This window comes from Triturus cristatus, chromosome 5_1 (assembly GCF_964204655.1).
Source record: "Triturus cristatus chromosome 5_1, aTriCri1.1, whole genome shotgun sequence".
In the NCBI taxonomy this organism is placed as follows: domain Eukaryota; kingdom Metazoa; phylum Chordata; class Amphibia; order Caudata; family Salamandridae; genus Triturus; species Triturus cristatus.
In genome coordinates, this window is record NC_140587.1 from 462,516,966 (window position 1) to 462,535,595 (window position 18,630).

Below are 18,630 nucleotides of genomic sequence, written 5' to 3' on the forward strand. Positions count from 1 at the left end.
ATAGCTACTATCTATACGCAGTGGCAGCTTGTGAACTTTGAAAGTGGATGGGGTTGAACACATTAATTGATTCTGAGGTATGTGACCCCCAGAAGAGTGGTTCTTCTACACACACAAAGTTATGGAAAAATGGTGCATGTTGTCAAACAATGTTCACATACAATAGGTAAAAATGATGATGTGCCACACTTTTACTAGTTCCCAAGGCTCACTGTACCTAAGAATGCATTGGAAACAGTGGGAGGTTCAACAGAATTACCCCACAGTCTGGCTAGAGGCTATAAATTAGGAACTTTTTGATATACATGTTTCTTAACATCATTCTTACATCAAGCTTAATCCAAGTAGAATCTCAGTTACACTGCCATCTATTATGTCTAATGTAATACTGCTAAATAATATAAATACAAATTTTGGAATTAGTTTCAGATCTGAGGCTATGGGCTTGAATCATAAACCTAATTTTGTAGAATTTACAGTAAAGTTACAGTAATGCATAATACTACTTACATACTACAAAATCCTATGTGTGACCTCCACCTCTCCTGTCTCTTCAGGGCAGAAATCACTGTGCATGTAAGTATATGTTTTTGAAGTAAGTTTGGGAGGGATCAAAGGAGTGGCTGGAAAATGAGGAATACGTAATACCAAATAGGGTGGGATAGGGACATTTAAGATGGGGCTTAGAGAGGAGCTAGCTAAAACAAATACATACCCACAAAAGAGTAAGATAATTACAATTTAGAAACTTTGAGTCACCGGCAGTGAGATGGCCTTGACCATATTTAAAAGGCCACATAAAGTCACCCTGCGTGACTTTTCATGCCCTTGTAAATATGAACCCCTCTTCACACATTACTCTGTGTGAAAGGGGCATTCAATGGGTGTTGCTGTGGGTGTTCCCACGCAACATCCATGGAACTTCAATCATTCCCAGATTTACAACATCTTGTTAAACTGGGACTGTGTCCGAATCCTACGCCTCCCTAGGGAAGGCATAGGAATGGCGCAAAGAGGAGAAATACTTTTTATTTCTCCTTGTATTTCCTCTTTCTATGCGTGCTGCATTCTGTAGCATGCATAGAAAGAGGTAAATGCCATTAAGGATTGTCTTTGGGCCAAAGGGTCGTTCTTCTTGCACAAAAACAATCATCCCCCAGCGCCGGCATCCTTGCAATATGACTCAAGGGTGCCTGCACTGGCTCATGGCAGCCAATTGTGCACCAGTGCAGGAGAAAACACAGGGATGCGTTGTATTGTTGTTAATATGATGCATCCCTGTCCTTTGAAAATGATGTAGTGGGCGCAGCTAAAGGACTTGAAGCGCCGTGCTGCATCATTTTATTGTAGATGAGGCCCTATACTTCTGAAGTTACTGTAGGCCTAAATGCATTAAAACAGATGTAAATGTTCTCATCCCAGCCACGGAGTAAGTCAAGCACCACACTTGGCCACTCACAGATATTGGAACTCAATCCCATATAAAACAGTGGAGGCGGGGAATTAAAAAAAAAAACATAGTTGCTAATGTCTATAAACATATATATTTTTTAAGTTAAATATGTTTAATCATTAAATCATTGTTTTATCATTTTAAAATGTATTAATAAACTTGTATTATACAGCACATAACTTTTAACAAACTGTACTATGTATGAAATACAAAATCAACATGAGGATGGGATTTATTTGAATTACTGTTTGAAAAATATTATTTCTAAATTAAATTAATATATTTCAATTAATTATTTATTTAATGAACATTTAATTGCAAGACTCAATGTGATATTTTATGTTATTAGCTCTAAGTTAATTTTAGGTTTTTTTGCAATGAATTTAAATTTACATTCTAAATTTAAATATTTCATTTTTTAAAGAATGATACATTTTCATAATTTTCACTATATGTATTCCCATAAGGAGAGCTTTGCCTCGCTGGCAGAGATATCAACCTACATATTTAAACTTACTAGTTGTAACTTTGCACTTGTAAATCCTGCTATAAGAAGCTCCTTTCCCTGATTTGAGGGGGTGTAGATATGCAAGTCTACAGCTAGGTGTAAATCCACATTCAGAAATGGTGAATAGCAAAAAAATGTACACTTACACTACACTCAAAAATAATGAACAGCAAAAATTGTAAACTTACACATATATTTCGTGGCAAATATATATGCAAGTAAATCTATACATGTATATTTAACTTTGAGAATCAGGCCCAGAATTTTTTAATGCAAGAGTGATTGAAATGTAGCACTACATCTTGGAGGTTTCAAATAATGAGTAGAGATTTGAATGAAACAAGTGTAATTAAAGGTTCTGCTACATACCTCAACAAGCGTAGAGAGGCCGGTATAGTCAAAGAAAGATAATCTTGAGCAGTCAAGGATTAAGGTGTCCCTCACTGTGCTGCATGGCTGTGCGAGAGTGACACCCACCCGGGCTAAGGGGTCACTTGTAGAGGATCCTTCAGGGTGATCCAAATTACCTATGACACAAACACAAACTCAACTGCAATTCGTTCCCATGCAATGCTTAAAAAAAATAAAAACATCTATTAGATCAATGCTTCATGGCATTTGGTAGGGAGAACCAATGTTATTACTTTACAAAGATTTCCTTTATGATGTTGTAGACTGGCAATTATATGGCAATGGCAATGACAATGAAAATGGCAATTATATATTTCTACACAAACGTCTGATTGTACCAATGAGGTTGATTCCCCAAAACGCAAGGGGTAGCAGAAGTGAAATATATGACATCACAAAGTGAACCCCCTTCCCCCATATGTAGACCCCCAGCTGTCTGCTATTTCTGCTGCTGAGGGGCAAGTGGAATGGCACATAGAGGAAACTACACAAAATAAACATGCCTTTAAGAACCCTTCTTAATTTTCCTTCATGCTCCTGAAAACAAGGAGTAGCACTGGTAGTGTCAGTGGTACCATTGTCATCACTATCTTCTGCTTTTTATAGATTACACGTCCTGAATAAGATATAAGAACATCACAATAGGGGGAAGCATGAGTTATAGCTGGGAGTTATTCTTTATATCATAATTTTGTGCCTTATTACGAGTATGGTGGTCTGTGAACCGCTGTACCCGCAGTCACGTTTCGACCGCCGGGAGCTCGACGGTCCGACAGCCGTATTCTGAGATGGAGGAATTACTTAAAGAAAGACCATGGCTGAACAGCCCACATAGCCAGCACATCACAGACCGCCGGTGTCACGCTTGGGGAAAAGCAACAGCCATAGGGCGGTACATTGGAGTTTCAACGCCATCCGTATTAAGAGTTGGCTTTCCAACAAACCGACCATGGCGGTGGGACTGCCGGCTTTAAGTCAGCAGAAACAAAGGATTTGGGAGCATACTCACCCCTTTCCTGTTATCTTGGTAAGAATTTGACGTGGAACCTTTTCCTCAGGTCCCACCTTTACAGCAGCATATTATGACCGTTTGCGGAGATATACAGATGAGCCCTTTTTTTACCATAAACCCATAGCTTGCACTGCCCACATATGGGTCAGACTCCGGCAATGGGCAGGTGGTATTTATCCACATATATCATGCATATATGTGCATTCAACACATATGCAGTCAAAATGTTCACACAGGCATCTATACAGATGGAAAACTAATCACCACCACCACAATATTTCTGCAGCCACACTTCCGGCACTGTGGCAAACTCATAATACGGCGGTCGGAAGACCACCAGTGCTGTGGTCTATTGCCGGCTGCGAATAAGGTGTTCAGCCAGCTGGACCGCCAAACTTGTAATCAGGACCTTAAGCTCAATCACTATCGGTTTCTTGGAAAGTTGACTCAAGATTTAAGTCCAGCAGATTTGCAATCTCCAAACAATAGAGTATTGGGAACAGTGTTGTTTAATGTTAATGTTAGAAACGCTGCCTTTTAAAAGGCATGAATGAAATGGAAATTTAACAAGTGACGCCAGGCTGTTGCTGTCCATCTTCAAAGCTATTGCTAGCAGTTATGCCAGAGAGCTCTACACAAAGGCTATTGTGATAAAAACCTTTTTTTCAAGCAAGTCGTATTCTCATTCATTGTTTTAATAGTGATTTCAGATATTCTACTTTTAGAATTTGTATGTTATATATGAGTCGTGGGTTAGAACGCCGGACTATATTTTTCGTTCTTGGGTACATTTTATTTATTAAGTGTAACTCATCTCTACAATACACTCACACAAACAATTTTTCACAAGATTTCTCAAGCTACTGATACCATCCTTAATAGTGCTCAATGAAAGTTCAAGGTTTGTTGTAAAACCCTTTGATACTATTCTTCTTTTCCTCCCACCTACAATTTCCCCACAACTCTACTTTGTTCACAACTTCCCCCTGCCAAAAGAAGCAAATATTCTTCTCTTCAAGGAATACTTCTGCATCCAAGCACTGGCTTCGCTAACATAAAAGGACAGCCCCCTGATATTGCGAGTCTGTATCTGTACGTATTTTTAACAATGGATTTAAAATTGACCATATATAATTCCACCTTACAAATGTGTGGTGAAACTTTATTGATAGGCCATTCCATCACATCTACTTTTTACAATGTTATTTAATTTATTTTTATAACTAAAAAAACATCTGTTTGTGGCCCAATGTCAATCAAACGAAATAATAAAACAATTATATAATAATAAAAGTGTAGATAAGACATATTAACTGAACTCGGCATACAAAATAACGTTAGTTCTTCATTGGTTTTTCTGATATTCATAGTTATGCAAGTATGCCCCAGATACATTCTCATATAGATGTTTTCCATTAGTGTCCCTTTATTGATTGAATCCCTGATTACTTATCTTGTGCTCCTTGTTGTAACAACTGCTCAATCGGCTCCCTAATGTCTTTTAGTGCTCCACCAAGTTGGGAATTAATAGCATGTTTCTTCTAGATGGCTATCAGATCTCCAAACACTTCTTGCCCTTCATAAACTGCTCACAAATGATATCCTCGAGATTTATTTCCAAAGGGCATGGGCTTGTTTTGAGCTGTAAATTCGACATGTGTGCTGTGCCCACAAACCAGCTGCCGTAGAAGACCACCAGTGCTATGGTCTATTGCTGGCTGCGAATAAGGTGTGCAGCCGGCTGGACCACCAAACTTGTAATCAGGCCCTTAAGCTCAATCACTATCGGGTTCTTGGAAAGTTGACTCAATATTTGAGTCCAGCAGATTTGCAATCACAAAGTTTATCATATGACTGCACAGTGGCATGTCTCCAAACAATAGAGTATTGGGGACAGTGTTGTTTAATGTTAGAAACAGTTGTTTAATGTTAATGTTAGAAACACTGCCTTTTAAAAGGCATGAATGAAATGGAAATTTAACAAGTGACGCCAGGCTGTTGCAGTCCATCTTCAAAGCTATTGCTAGCAGTTATGCCAGAGAGCTCTACACAAATGCTATCGTGATAAACACCTTCTACAAGCAAGTCGTATTCTCATTCATTGTTTTAATAATGATTTTCAGATATTCTACTTTTGGAATTTGTGTGTTATATACGAGTCGTGGGTTAGAACTCCGGTCTATATTTTTTGTTCTTGGGTACATTTTATTTATTTAGTGTAATTGATCTCTACAATATACTCACACAGAAACAATTTTTCACAAGATTGCTCAAACTACTGATAACATCCGTAATAGTGCTCAATGAAAGTTCAAGGTTTGCTTTAAAACCATTTGATACTGTTCTTCGTTTCCTCCCAACTACAATTTCCCCACAACTCTACTTTGTTCACAACTTCCCCCTACCTTAATCATTCAATTTTCTTTTGCCCAAAGGAGCAATTATTCTTCTCTTCAAGGAATACTTCTGCATCCATGCACTGGCTTTGCTAACATAAAAGGACAGCCCACCTGATATTTCGAGTCTGTATTTGTACGTATTTTTAACAAAGGATTTAAAATTGACCATATATAATTCCACCTTACAAATGTGTGGTGAAACTTTATGAATAGGCCACTCCATCACATCTACTTTTTAAAATGTTATATAATTTTTTTTTATATATAAAACGTCTGTTTGTGGCCCAATGTCAGTCAAACGAAAGGATAAAACAGAATTATATAATAATAAAAGTGTAGATAACACATATTAACATATTAACTGAACTCTGTATACAAAATAACGTTTGTTCTTCATCGATTTTTCTGATATTCATAGATATGCAAGTATGCCCCAGATACATTCTCATACAGATGTTTTCCATTAGTGTCCCTTTATTGATTGAATCCCTGATTACTTATTTTGTGCTCCTTGTTGTAACAACTGCACAACTGGCTCCGTAATATCTTTTAGTGCTCCACCAATTTGGGAATTAATAGCATGTTTCTTCTAGATGGCTATCAGATCTCCAAACACTTCTTCCCCTTCATAAACTTCTCACAAATGATATCCCCGAGATTTATTTCCAAAGGGCATGGGCTTGTTTTGAGTTGTAAATTCGGCATGTGTGCTGTGCCCACAAAGCAGCTCCAGTACAAAGAAGTATCGTGGAAAATAAGTCATACCCAGAGGTAAGAAATATCTTGACAAGTCCCCAGTGAACAACAGAGAAAGCAGTAATGGAAGGCGCTACTGTTCCCCATATTTTTGGGCACAATAGTCGCACTTGTAGTGGATGGACTGGTTACTTCGCCACCTTCCTACAGCAGTTGTGAGTGGGGTACTAACCTACAGGCACCTGCTATCTGGAGGTACTAAAGGCATGTATGCTGCAGCACCCCAGTTTTCTGCATGCACATAGAAACATAAAGACAGATTATGGCCACCCACAACTTTCATTAAAGGCTCTGTGGAATCACACTGGATGTCTTCTCCTTGACATGTTCCCTTAGAGGAGGGGGCAAGTCAGTGATTAATTTGAGCTGGTGGTTCCCGGTCAGGACCTCTAGCATTTTTTGGGGGGACCAGGACTTATTTTTCCTGATCTGATATTTCCTGAGAGCAAGGGAGGAAAAACACACAAAGGGAAGGAGAAAGAGAAAGACAGAAAACTGTCACATCAGGAAAAATGAGGAACATATATGAGTGAGCTAAAGGAGCAGCAAGTGTCTGATACTGGTTTAAAGAAACCTGAGAGAATTCAAAACTACACATCCTTGATATTCGATGCACCAGTGCCATCCACCGGGTTTCTGAGCAGAGCTTCAGGCACTGTCCCTCATTGTTTTACAAATTAAGCAAAGGGTAAAGTACTGCTGAACTTTTTGCATTGATGATGTTGAGAACCCTATTTGCTAGTAATTAAGTCTGACCAATGGGCTTCACAGATGCCCTTGAACACACTGCTCTTAGAGGTGTGAGTGATGGGTATGGTGACTCCGGGGGGGGGGGGAGATGCACAGGGGAGGTAACAAGAGATTTTAGAAACTGTGCACTTGCAGCAAGCGTCTTGGTCAGAAAGAGTAGGGAATTGTCCTTAACACCCATGCTGAAGAGATCCTATCCACACAAAGGATGAGACATGGAAAGACCTGGCTAGCAACTCAGTTAGTGCCAATATATATTCTGATCAAAAGCCTCTTAGTACTCTCTTTGGGGAGTTGTACTCCCATGAATGCTATTGAGCTCCACTTGCAGTAGTGGGCCACATTATATGACTTTGTGCCTCCTTTTCAGGAGGGTACGAGGGTACTGGTGATGTACTGTCTCGGCTTGTGAGCGACTGACCTGGAATAGGGCCACCAAATTGCAGCAAGTGGATAAAAGAGTGTACTTACTGTTAAAAAGACTCGTTTATCACAAATAACGAGTAACAACGAAGTTCAGCCGGAGCATAAGTTTATTCACCTTCCCAGTTCCAGTACAAAACATGAATCCCCAACGTTTCCCCCAACGCTCACCACCACCCGAGTCTCCCTGTTCGAAACACAACACTCCGCGTGGTTTCCACGAGCAAGATGCAAGTTTGCTCGTGGACACCACGCGCCATGAACAAGTATGTATACAACACATCTCCCCCCCTTTATTATTCATTCATTTTTTTTTCATTGTTATTCGTTAAACTAAACCATAATATAATCTTTAAACCTTCCCGGGCAATGGTGTTCACGTTTTCTTCCAGAAAAATCTCTTCCCCAATGAGAACACCCTGGTTGTTGATCATACCTCATTTCATTGTGCACATTCTCCAATCGTGTGTCATTTTTAACATTTCTAAATGGAATGTCATTGCTTACATTATCTAAACACATGTCATTGGATGCATTCCCAGATGGTTGTGTAGAACCCTTAAATACAGAAACTCTGCTCAGATTCCAAACACTTCCACCCTCTATTCTCACCGCATTGTTGAAAACTTGTACAACCCTTTTTGGATCTGACCAGATTTGGGAACCCTTAAGGACATTCTCTTTCCTCTTTATGCGAACCAGATCACCCACTCCAATTTTTTGTATGCTCACTGGACCTCGCTTCTGGTCCATAGTTTCTTTCATTTTTTTTTTATACTCACTGACCCTTTGTCTAACTACATTGTAATCAACAGCAACCAACTTCTTATCATCCATACCCTTCTTTAACCACCATGGAACCAAACAAGTACTGGGCTTCCGTCCCCTCAAAAGCTCGAATGGACTGATTAAGGTTACTGAATTAGGAGATGTCCTATATGCTAGTAGCATGGACTGTAGAGCATTGCTCCAATTGAGTCCACCCTTAATGGCAAGTTGGATCGCTTCCTTCACCACGCGATTAAAGCGTTCCACCTGACCATTTGACTCCGGATGGAAAACTGAAATTCTCCTATGAGTTATGCCACATTTTTCAAAAAATGACTCCATTTCTCTGCTAATGAACTGGGGACCATTGTCTGTGACAATCTCCTGAGGAATACCTTCCCTACAAAATATACCATCAAGAAATTCAATGACACTTTGTGACGTAACTTCCTTAACCATCTTGATTTCAGGCCACTTTGAAAAATAATCAATTAGAACGATCCCAAAGCACTTATCCTTGGGCAAAACATGAAATGGACCAATAATGTCGAGCCCTAGTTTCCTCCATGGCCCAACAGGATACTCCACAGGACACGACTCAACTCTTAAAGGCACCGCAGATTTGTCACTATTCGAACATTTGTTACATTTGCGTACAAAATGTTCCACAGCGGAATCAATGCCAGGCCACCAATATGCTTCCCTTATTCGCCTCCTAGTGAATGAAACTCCCAAGTGTCCCTCATGGCCAATTCCCATAATGGTTTCTCTAAGAGAAAAGGGAGGAATTATTCTGTCCATCCTCATAACCAACCCATTCTCAATGGCTAATTCATCATGGACCTTGGAATAACTCATCATATCACCAGATAATTTCCTTTCCTCCGGCCATCCCTGCACAATGTAATTCTTAACATTACTCAATTCACTATCATTTCTCATTGCTTCCATCCAAACCTTTTCATCTAGACTCGCCTTATCACCATGTAAGAGATTGATATCATGCGTTGTGAAAGCAACTTCACAATCATCCTCCTGATGATCTTTATTACTATCCAAAGGTAACCTGGACATGCAATCCGCATGCATATTCGCTTTCCCCTGGACATATTCAATGTGAAAACGAAAGGATTGTAACCTTGATGACAACCTAGCTAACCGTGCAGACATGGATCTACCGCCGCCAGGAGACATTAGAAAAACTAACGGTTTGTGATCAGTTTTTATTATGAAATCAGTCCCCCACAAGAAACTTCTAAAGTGTTCTGCTCCCCATACGCAAGCAAGTAACTCTCTTTCAATGACAGAGTAGTTCTTCTCTGCATCTCTCAAAACCCTGGACGCATATGCTACAATCCATTCACTAGAATTATCTTTCTGCAATAAAACACTACCTAGACCTAAATTGCTTGCATCTACCATAACTATGCATTTTTTCCCAGGGACAAACGGTCTTAAACAAGGTGCATTAACAATGAATGCCTTCAATTTCTCAAACGCCTCAGTCATGTCACTTGTCCACACAAACTTTGCATTTTTTTTCAATAGGCACCTGAATGGTTCAGTCTTCATGGAATAATTAGGAATGAATTTAGCATAAAATTCAATCAATCCAAGAAAAGCAACCAACTGTTCTTTCGAGGTCGGTAGAGGAGCATTGGTAATGCTCTCAATGTGCTTATGTTTTGGTTTGATCCCCTTTCCACTGATAGTGTGTCCTAAATAATCCACTTCCTTAGCCTTTATTTTACATTTATCTAACCGAAGAGTAAGGCCTTTCTTTGCTAAGGCTGCAATGACGTTATGTAAATTTTCATCATGCTCCTCATCATTCCTCCCAAAAACTAAAATATCATCTTGGAAAGCGATGGCCCCTGATAGCCCCTCTAGAGTTTCTTTCATCAACCTCTGGAAAACAGAAGCAGCACTAGCCAACCCAAATGGCATACGACGATACCTGAATAGACCTTCAGGTGTGATAAACGCCGTATAATTTTTTGAGTCATCAGACAGGACTACCTGGTGGTACGCGCTTGCCAAATCAATGCAGGAGAATACTTGCGCATCGGATAGGGTAGAAACCATCTCATGCAAATTAGGAAGAGGATGTGCATCTACCCAAATGACTCGGTTCAAACTGCGCAAGTCCACACATAATCTGAGCTCTCCTGAAGATTTGACTGAAATCACAATGGGAGAAACCCACGGGGAAGATTCTATTGGCTCAATGATGCCATCATTACAGAGATTTTTCAACATACTCTTCAATTTATCTCTATATGACAATGGAACATTTCTTACTTTCTGACGTACAGGAATGGCATTCTCATGGAGTTTAATTTCATGTTCAAACCCTTCGTATTTCCCAAGCTTGCCACTGAAAACACTAGGGAATTCCTTAATGAGCTCATCCACAATAACCGGACCATGGTGAACATCATGGTCAACAACAAAAACTGGGGGATTGGCTCTTGGGTCAAGTTTGATGCTTAATTCGTGTTGATGTGGCCACCCTAAAAGTGATTTTCCTGACTTTGCCACATAAATTTTACTGTGAGTTTGCCGTCCTGCGAATTTTATGTTCGCGTAAAAATATCCAATCAAATCAATCTTGTGCCCTGTGTAACCACCTGGAGAAACATCAGGATCACTAAGTTCCCTTTTAGGCCAATTTTCGTTGAAAACTTTCAAAGAAATAATAGAATACCATGCGCAAGAATCAACCAAAAATCTCAACAACACACCATCAACACTGATGAGACAGGAAGGAAATTTCGAAACCTTGTCATCACTACATACATTAATTACAGTGTTAATTTCATTTTCATCATTGTCATAGGACGGCTCATAATCATCTGAAAACTGTATGTAATTTACTTTCTTTGTGGGTGTTTTGCAAAACCTACTGAAATGACCTTTCCTATTACATTTAGAACAAACTTTGTCAATAGCAGGACACCCTTTGAAATTTGCTAGATGGCTGTTGCTTCCACACCTGAAACACAATAATAATGAATTATGTTTCTCACCCCTAGCATTTGAATACTTAATTCTGTTCCCATTTTTCGCAAAGTTTTCAGATCTTTGGGCAACAATTCTTTTTTGTTTATCACTATCTTTTAACTCTTTGTTGACACTGAATACATCTGTTTTCTCATTTCCTCTAATTTCTTTCACGAACTCTTCAGAGTGTTCAATGGATTTTGCAATATCAATAGCTGCATTTAATGACAAGTCAGATGTTGACCATAATTTCTCCTGAACTTTCTTGCTGTTTGTACGCATTAAAATTTGATCTCTCAGTACTTGTTCATATGATATATTCTCAAATTTGCAAGAAACTGCCAACGATCTGAGTGCTGAGACATAGTCTTCAATAGATTCGTCGCTGCGTTGTTTACGGGAGTAGAAGATAAATCTTTCCATCACTACATTTTTTTTTTCCAAAACGTATGTTAAGCTGTGTCGAAGCATACTGGTAAACATTAATTCTCCCAGGACTAATCAACGCAGGTAACGTTTGAAATTCTTTTAGACCAAATCCACCTAAGCAATGTTTTAACAATGACAATTTCCTTTCTGGTTCGCAATCCTCGCCTTCTAAAACCTCCACATATGCCAAAAATACTGGTTCCCATACTTCCCATGGCATGGGGGGATCACCCGATGATGATAGAAAAGAAGGAGGAGGTACGATACCAGACATATTGCACTATAAGTGGTAGATAAACTGTAAATTTTACATGCAAAATAGCAATAAACTTAAAACACATAAATTATTATAACTCACATATTGTTTGTCGGCTTCTGTAGATTATCTGACAAATTAATTACACCCTACACTACTTTCAGCAACTAAAATTGAGTTTACATGAATATGTGCTGTCTCAGTTCCTTGTGTTGAATCAGGCAATCCAAAAACAAAATTGTATTTACGAAGAACGTGACACGATGATACAATCTGCTTCCAGTAACTGAAACTGAATTTACACGAATTATGCAGTCTCGGTTCTTTTTGTAGAATCAGATAATCCGAGAAACAAGGTTGTTTTTAGATTCTTGTCGATCTTTTGTTGAATCAGATGATCCGAGAAACAAGATTGTGTTTACATTCTTGTCGATCAACGTGACGCGCTGATACAGCGCGCGCATGCACACCAACGCTGTGAAAATCAGAAGAAAACAAGTGCAGGATCCTTCTGCAATCGTGAGTAATAAACTCGTTTTTTTTTTTAAATGACCTCCGATGCAATCCTTGCTGTTTCCTTAAACTGATTACACCCTCAACACATTCATTCCGACTTACTTTTGTCAGATTAAATGCTCGTTGATAGACTGCTGCAGACGGATGCCCCTTGTATCCAAAAGGGCTTGAATTTTTTTTTCCGTTGAATTTGTCCTTATCGAGACGCTCCTTACAGTGTCAGTTTCAACTGAACACAATACTCCCTTAAAAATCAGCTTTTCTTCTTCAAATAAGCAATGGCGGTCCGTGCCCGATCGTCGCCAATGTTAAAAAGACTCGTTTATCACAAATAACGAGTAACAACGAAGTTCAGCCGGAGCATAAGTTTATTCACCTTCCCAGTTCCAGTACAAAACATGAATCCCCAACGTTTCCCCCAACGCTCACCACCACCCGAGTCTCCCTGTTCGAAACACAACACTCCGCGTGGTTTCCACGAGCAAGATGCAAGTTTGCTCGTGGACACCACGCGCCATGAACAAGTATGTATACAACACTTACCTGGAAAGAGGTGACTGACATGGTGGATGGAACTAAGACTTGGGGATAGAAACTCCCAGTTTACCGATATTAGAACACCCAACCCTCACTCTGAAAGTGTAAATTGACTCCGCATTCAGTTATTTGGCTGAAAGACTAAACAATTATAATATAGATGTTCAAATTGAGCTTAGACAATGTGAAGTCCCTGAAAATGAGGAGAGGCGACAGAACAGAAAATTGGGGAAATGTGTTACTGGTCAGACATTTCATATGGTAAAAAGTAAAAAAAAAACTGAATACAGTTCTAAGATTTCCAGATTCATTAAGGGTCCTGTTGGTGTCGGGTTCCTTCCTGAGGGAGAGGATGAGCTGGGTGTCGTCAGCATAGGATAATATGATGAGTCTGACGATGACGGTGAGGGGGGCCATGTAGATGTTGAAGAGCGTGGGGCTGAGCGATGAACCTTGGGGTACTCCGCAGCTGATCTCGGTGGGTTCGGAGAGGAAAGGTGGGAGTCTGATTCTTTGGTTTCAGCCGGTGAGGAAGGAGCAGATCCAGTTGAGGGTGGTTCCCTGTATGCCGGCATTGGGGAGTCTGACGGTGAGAGTGCAGTGGAAGACGGTGTCAAAGGCTGCAGAGAGGTCTAGTAAGATGAGGGCCGCTGTATAGCCCTGGTCAAGGAGGGTGCACATGTCGTCTGTGGCGGCGAGGAGGGCAGTCTTGGTGCTGTGGTAGCTGTGGAAGCCGGATTGAGAAGCGCCGAGTAGGGAGCTGGCTTCAATAAAGTTTGTGAGCTGGATGGTGACGATCTTCTTGTGACTTTAGCCGCGAAGGCGAGGAGATATATGGTTCTGTAGTTTTTGAGATTCATCGGGTCTGCGGAGGGCTTCTTAAGGAGGGGCTTTACTTTTGCACATTTCCAGTCATCGGGGAATGTGCCTGATTCTAAGGTAATGTTGATGGTGAGTCATAGCTTGGGTGCTATGGTGGCGGTGGCACTGTGGAAGATGTGCCGCGGGCAGGGGTCCATGGCTGCTCCTGGGTGAATGCTCTTCATGGTCATGGCAGTGTCTTTGGTGGTGACCGGGTCCAGGCGGAGATGGTAGGCTGGTTGGCGTTGCTGGTGGTAGGTGTGGTTTTGGTGTCTGGAGTCTGTTCTTTGAAGTTATTGTAGAGGGACTTGATCTCGAGATAAAAGTAGAAGCCGAGTTTGTTGCAGAGGTCCTGGGAAGGTGTGACGTCTGAGGCTTCGCTGGGGGGGTTTGGTGAATTCCTGTATGATGCTGAAGAGTTCCTTCGAGTTGCTGGAGTTGGCGCGGATTTTATCATGAATGAAGGTCCTTTTGGTGGATTTGTGGTATTCTATCATGGCATTCCTGTAGGTGGTCCGAGTTTCTGAGGTTTTCCTGTTTCTCCATACTTTTTCTAGACGTCTGCAGGTGCATCTGGATTCTCTGAGGTCTGTGGTGAACCAGGTGGCTTTTCTGGGGCACTGTTTGTCGGAGTTACAGAGGGGGCGAGCTTGTCTGCACTGTTGGTGATCCATCTATGTAGTTCGTTGGCTGCAGAGTTGATGTTGGTTCTGGTGAGAGAGGGATCATGGTTGAGGGTGGAGTTAAGGTGCTCCTCGGTGACATTGTTCCAATTCCTTCGAGGGGGGTGTGGTGTAGGTTTGTGAGCCTGTGAGGTTTTATCGAGGGAGAAGTATACACAGTAGTGGTCCATCCAGAGTGGTTGCATGGTGTGGCTGAAGTGGATGTTGTTCCCTCCTGCGAAGATGGGGTCAAGTGTGTGTCCTGCCTTGTGGGTGGGGGTGGTGACAAGCTGTTTTAGCCCGATGTTGGCGAGGTTGTCCAGGAGGGCGGTGGAGTTCGGGTCGCTGAGGTTGCCGGAGTGGAAGTTCAGGTTTCCAAGCAGTACGCAATCCATAGAGGCAATAGCGTGGGGCGCGATAAGGTCAGTGATGGTTGTGGCGAACGGTCTGTAGGTCTTTATGGCGAGGTTGCTGCGTAGCATTGTTCTGGTGCTGGTCTGGATCTGGACATGGAAATGGAGGTGTTCTGTGGGGGACAAGGACTTGTTTGTGCTGGAAGTGGTGAGTAGGGGGGAGTTCTTGTGCGCAATGGCGAGTCCTCCTCCTTGGTGGCTTGGGCGGTCCTTCCTATGGATCTTGTATCCATCCAGGACGGCTGTAGCGATGTCAGGGGCGGAGGTGGCGTTGGTCCAGGTTTCCGTGAGGAAGACAACGTCTGGCAACAGGGTGCCAAGGAGGTCCCAGATTTCTACTGTATGTCTGTGTAGGGAGCGTACGTTGAGGAGGATGCAGCTCTGGGGTTTGGGTGCACCAGTGTCCAGTGGGTGGCCGTGGGGGGCCAGAGGTGGGTGAGGGTGCGGCAGCAGTGTCTGCAGGAGAACTGTCTGTGGGTGATGCTCAGTACCGATTGCTGCCAGTTGATTCTTCCAGGGTTCAGTGCATAGAGCTCAGAGCTACAGTGATCTAGCAAGCTCCACAGGCCTCTCTGTAACTGCCCAGCTGATGTGCTGCACTGGACCTGCCTAGACCTGCAACTGGACCTGCCTGAGCCCTGCTAGCCTTTGCTGCAGTGAGTTCCTGATCCCCAAGAGGTGCCTACTAGACCCTTGTTTTGGCATCAGTTGAGCCTTGAAGAAAAGGAGAAATCCTGACGTTTTTCAGCTCTTCATGGTGGTGAATGGGCCCGTTGGCACCAAGATCTTACCCCCCATGACTACTCCTAATGCAAAGCTCTGGTGAACTCAACTCTTTATGCTACAGTGACCGCCAGCAACAACCAGCATCCTGACATCTGCACTTTGCGCAACAGCATCGTCAGCCCACATTGACCACCAATGCAACGGCCATCCTCAAAGCCTGACAGGATCTTCGTGCTTCCATGATGGCCATTCACAATGTCCGACCTGCTCTTCATGCTACAGCGATGACTATCCATGAAGCTCTCCTTGCTCGTAGTGGACTCCTCCACTGCGAGCTGAACTCTTTACACTGGACTTTGAGAAGGTAAGTTTGTTAGTGAAACTAACCTTTTCCCTGTATCCTGCAGATACTCCATTGCGGTCAGTCTGAACTTATGTCTTTCTCTTGTTCTATCATGACCAGACTGCAGTGAGTAGTGCGTTGTACTTTTAGGTGCTCTACTTACCTAAATTTGTAAAATTGAATATCTCCTGTTTGCTGTCAAATAAATGTGACTCTGTATTAGTGTGGAATTTTGCTTATGTTCTGTTTTTTCTTATATCACTGTTTGCAAGCTCCCTCCAAGTTAAAAACTTTGCCTCTAAGTTAAGCCTGACTGTTTTTGTGCCATGATATTAGAGGGTTAGGCACAGGTTAATTTAATGGTCTATTGTCTTTCACCCCGACAACGATTGGGGCTGCTGCTTGAGAAGGCTCACACCCGCCTTAACACACAACCCAATTTCTCACAGAAGCTACGAACAAAACAAAGAGAACAAGATGATTTTCAAAGAGGTAGTGGTAGAAAAACAATGAAGAGAAACTAATACAGTGGGTTCCTGCAAGAACATGAAACTAGGTTTAAAGCTTGTTTGGTGTTTGTCATACCGCTAATCAGGGATAGTATGCACTATATGAATACAATTACAATAAAATACAGTATATTCTGGAAGAGGTTATTTTACTACTCTCCTGTATTTTAACTAAAGTGAGTTTGTTTCCAAGTTTTTAACTCAGATATTAACAATTATGAAGAACAAACAAATTGAAAAGCTGACACATGATTAAAGGACCAGAAAAGTAACCAAGCAGAAATTTCCATTTTTTCTGCAGCTGGTAATTACACATTTCTTACCTTCTTTGACTCCCACACAAAGTAACAAGTTACTGGAATATACTTACCATTCTGAGTTTCATTTGTCACAGGCGTGAGTAAAATGCTCAGTTCAACCTAAAACACAAATTGTAAATGTGGTCAAACCATAAGTAGTTACTAAGCATGTTGCCCCATGTTTTGACTCTTGCACCATAAGAGATCCCAGCATCATGAGTTATATAGTTTAAAGGGAGTTAGGTATTAGTTATCTAATTTTCCCAAACATTGCTACTGAAGAGAAAAAAGTACCCACTTCCAGATTGTCAATATTGCTTTCACAGTATCACTTTGGAGACGGGCACACTTGTCCCTAACTCTAAGAACTTTGTTCCCATCAAAAATAGCACACAATTTATCTTTCATTTCACCTGAAAATCTCTTCTTCCGTCTCTGATAATAACTTGTTCAACTATCATCTAATCTTGTTTTTACTGTCTCCCACTATGGAATTCTGCATTCTCTCAGGAGTCAGTAGAAGGTATTAGGTTATTAGGTAGTAGGTCTTACTTTAGAATGCCATTTTGGTTTCTTGACCCATGTGGTAGGGGTTTCCTGATGATGAATACACTTTACATACATATCTCTGACCATCCACCACTACGATACTACCTCCCTCCTCGCACTCAACCCCAGAAGACTCAGGGAATGCCAACAGGCCTCGCCAAACACGACCCACAGCAAGTTCTCCTGCCTCCACTGCCGACAGACCCTCGCCACCACCCTGTCCTCCAACACCACCGACACCGGCGACACCCTAAAATGCATCCTCCTCAATGTACACTCCATACACAAACACGCCATGGACATCTGGAACCTACTCGACTCCCTCTCGCCTGACATCGCTTTCTTCACAGAGACCTGGACAAACGCATCCTCTGCCCCTGACATCAACACTGCCATCCCGGATGAATACAAGATCCAGAGGAAAGATCGCCCTCACCACCCTGGAGGGGGCTCGCCATCGTCCATAGGAGCACCTTCAGCCTCACTACCTCCAGCGAAATCTTCCCCTCCGCCGAACACCAGCACTTCCAGATCCAGATCACCCCCAAAGCCACACTCCGAGGAACCCCCGTCTACAGACCCCCCCCAAGACACCCTTCACCATCACCAACTTCATCGCACCCCACGCCATAGCCTCAACAAACTACATACTCATTGGAGACCTGAACTTCCACCTCGACAACCCCAGCGACCCAAACTCCACCATCCTTCGTGACAACCTCGCCAGCATTGGACTTAAACAACTCATCAACACACTGACCCACAGAGCAGGACACATCCTCAATCCCATGTTGACGGCAGGAAACAACATCCATTTCAGCCACACAATGCAACCGCCATGGACAAACCACCATTGCGTACACTTCGCCATTGACAAACCCAAAGCACCCAAACCAGCCCCACGCCCACCACGAAGGAACTGGAGCAAGGTCACTGATGAGTAACCTAACTCCACCCTCACCTGAGACAACTACACCTGGGCATCCGATGCAAACAACGCAGCCAGAGAGCACCACACCTGGATCGCCAACTGCGCAGACGAACTTG

General features: G+C 42.1%; 1 protein-coding gene across 9 annotated transcripts in view; it reads right to left on the reverse strand.

The window, feature by feature from the left end:
- SLC26A7 (solute carrier family 26 member 7) overlaps positions 1-18,630 on the reverse strand; it is a 566,650-nt gene that overhangs the window by 25,545 nt on the left and 522,475 nt on the right. For all 9 annotated transcript variants that reach the window (XR_014961520.1, XR_014961519.1, XR_014961518.1 and 6 more), the window contains 2 exons: positions 17,106-17,154; positions 2,331-2,488 (listed from right to left, as the gene is read on the reverse strand). Coding sequence is in view for 6 of the 9 variants with exons in the window: in XM_085605292.1 (XP_085461418.1) it covers positions 2,331-2,488; positions 17,106-17,154 (207 nt within the window). In the remaining 3 variants the exon portion in view is untranslated. The remainder of the gene's footprint in view (positions 1-2,330; positions 2,489-17,105; positions 17,155-18,630) is intronic.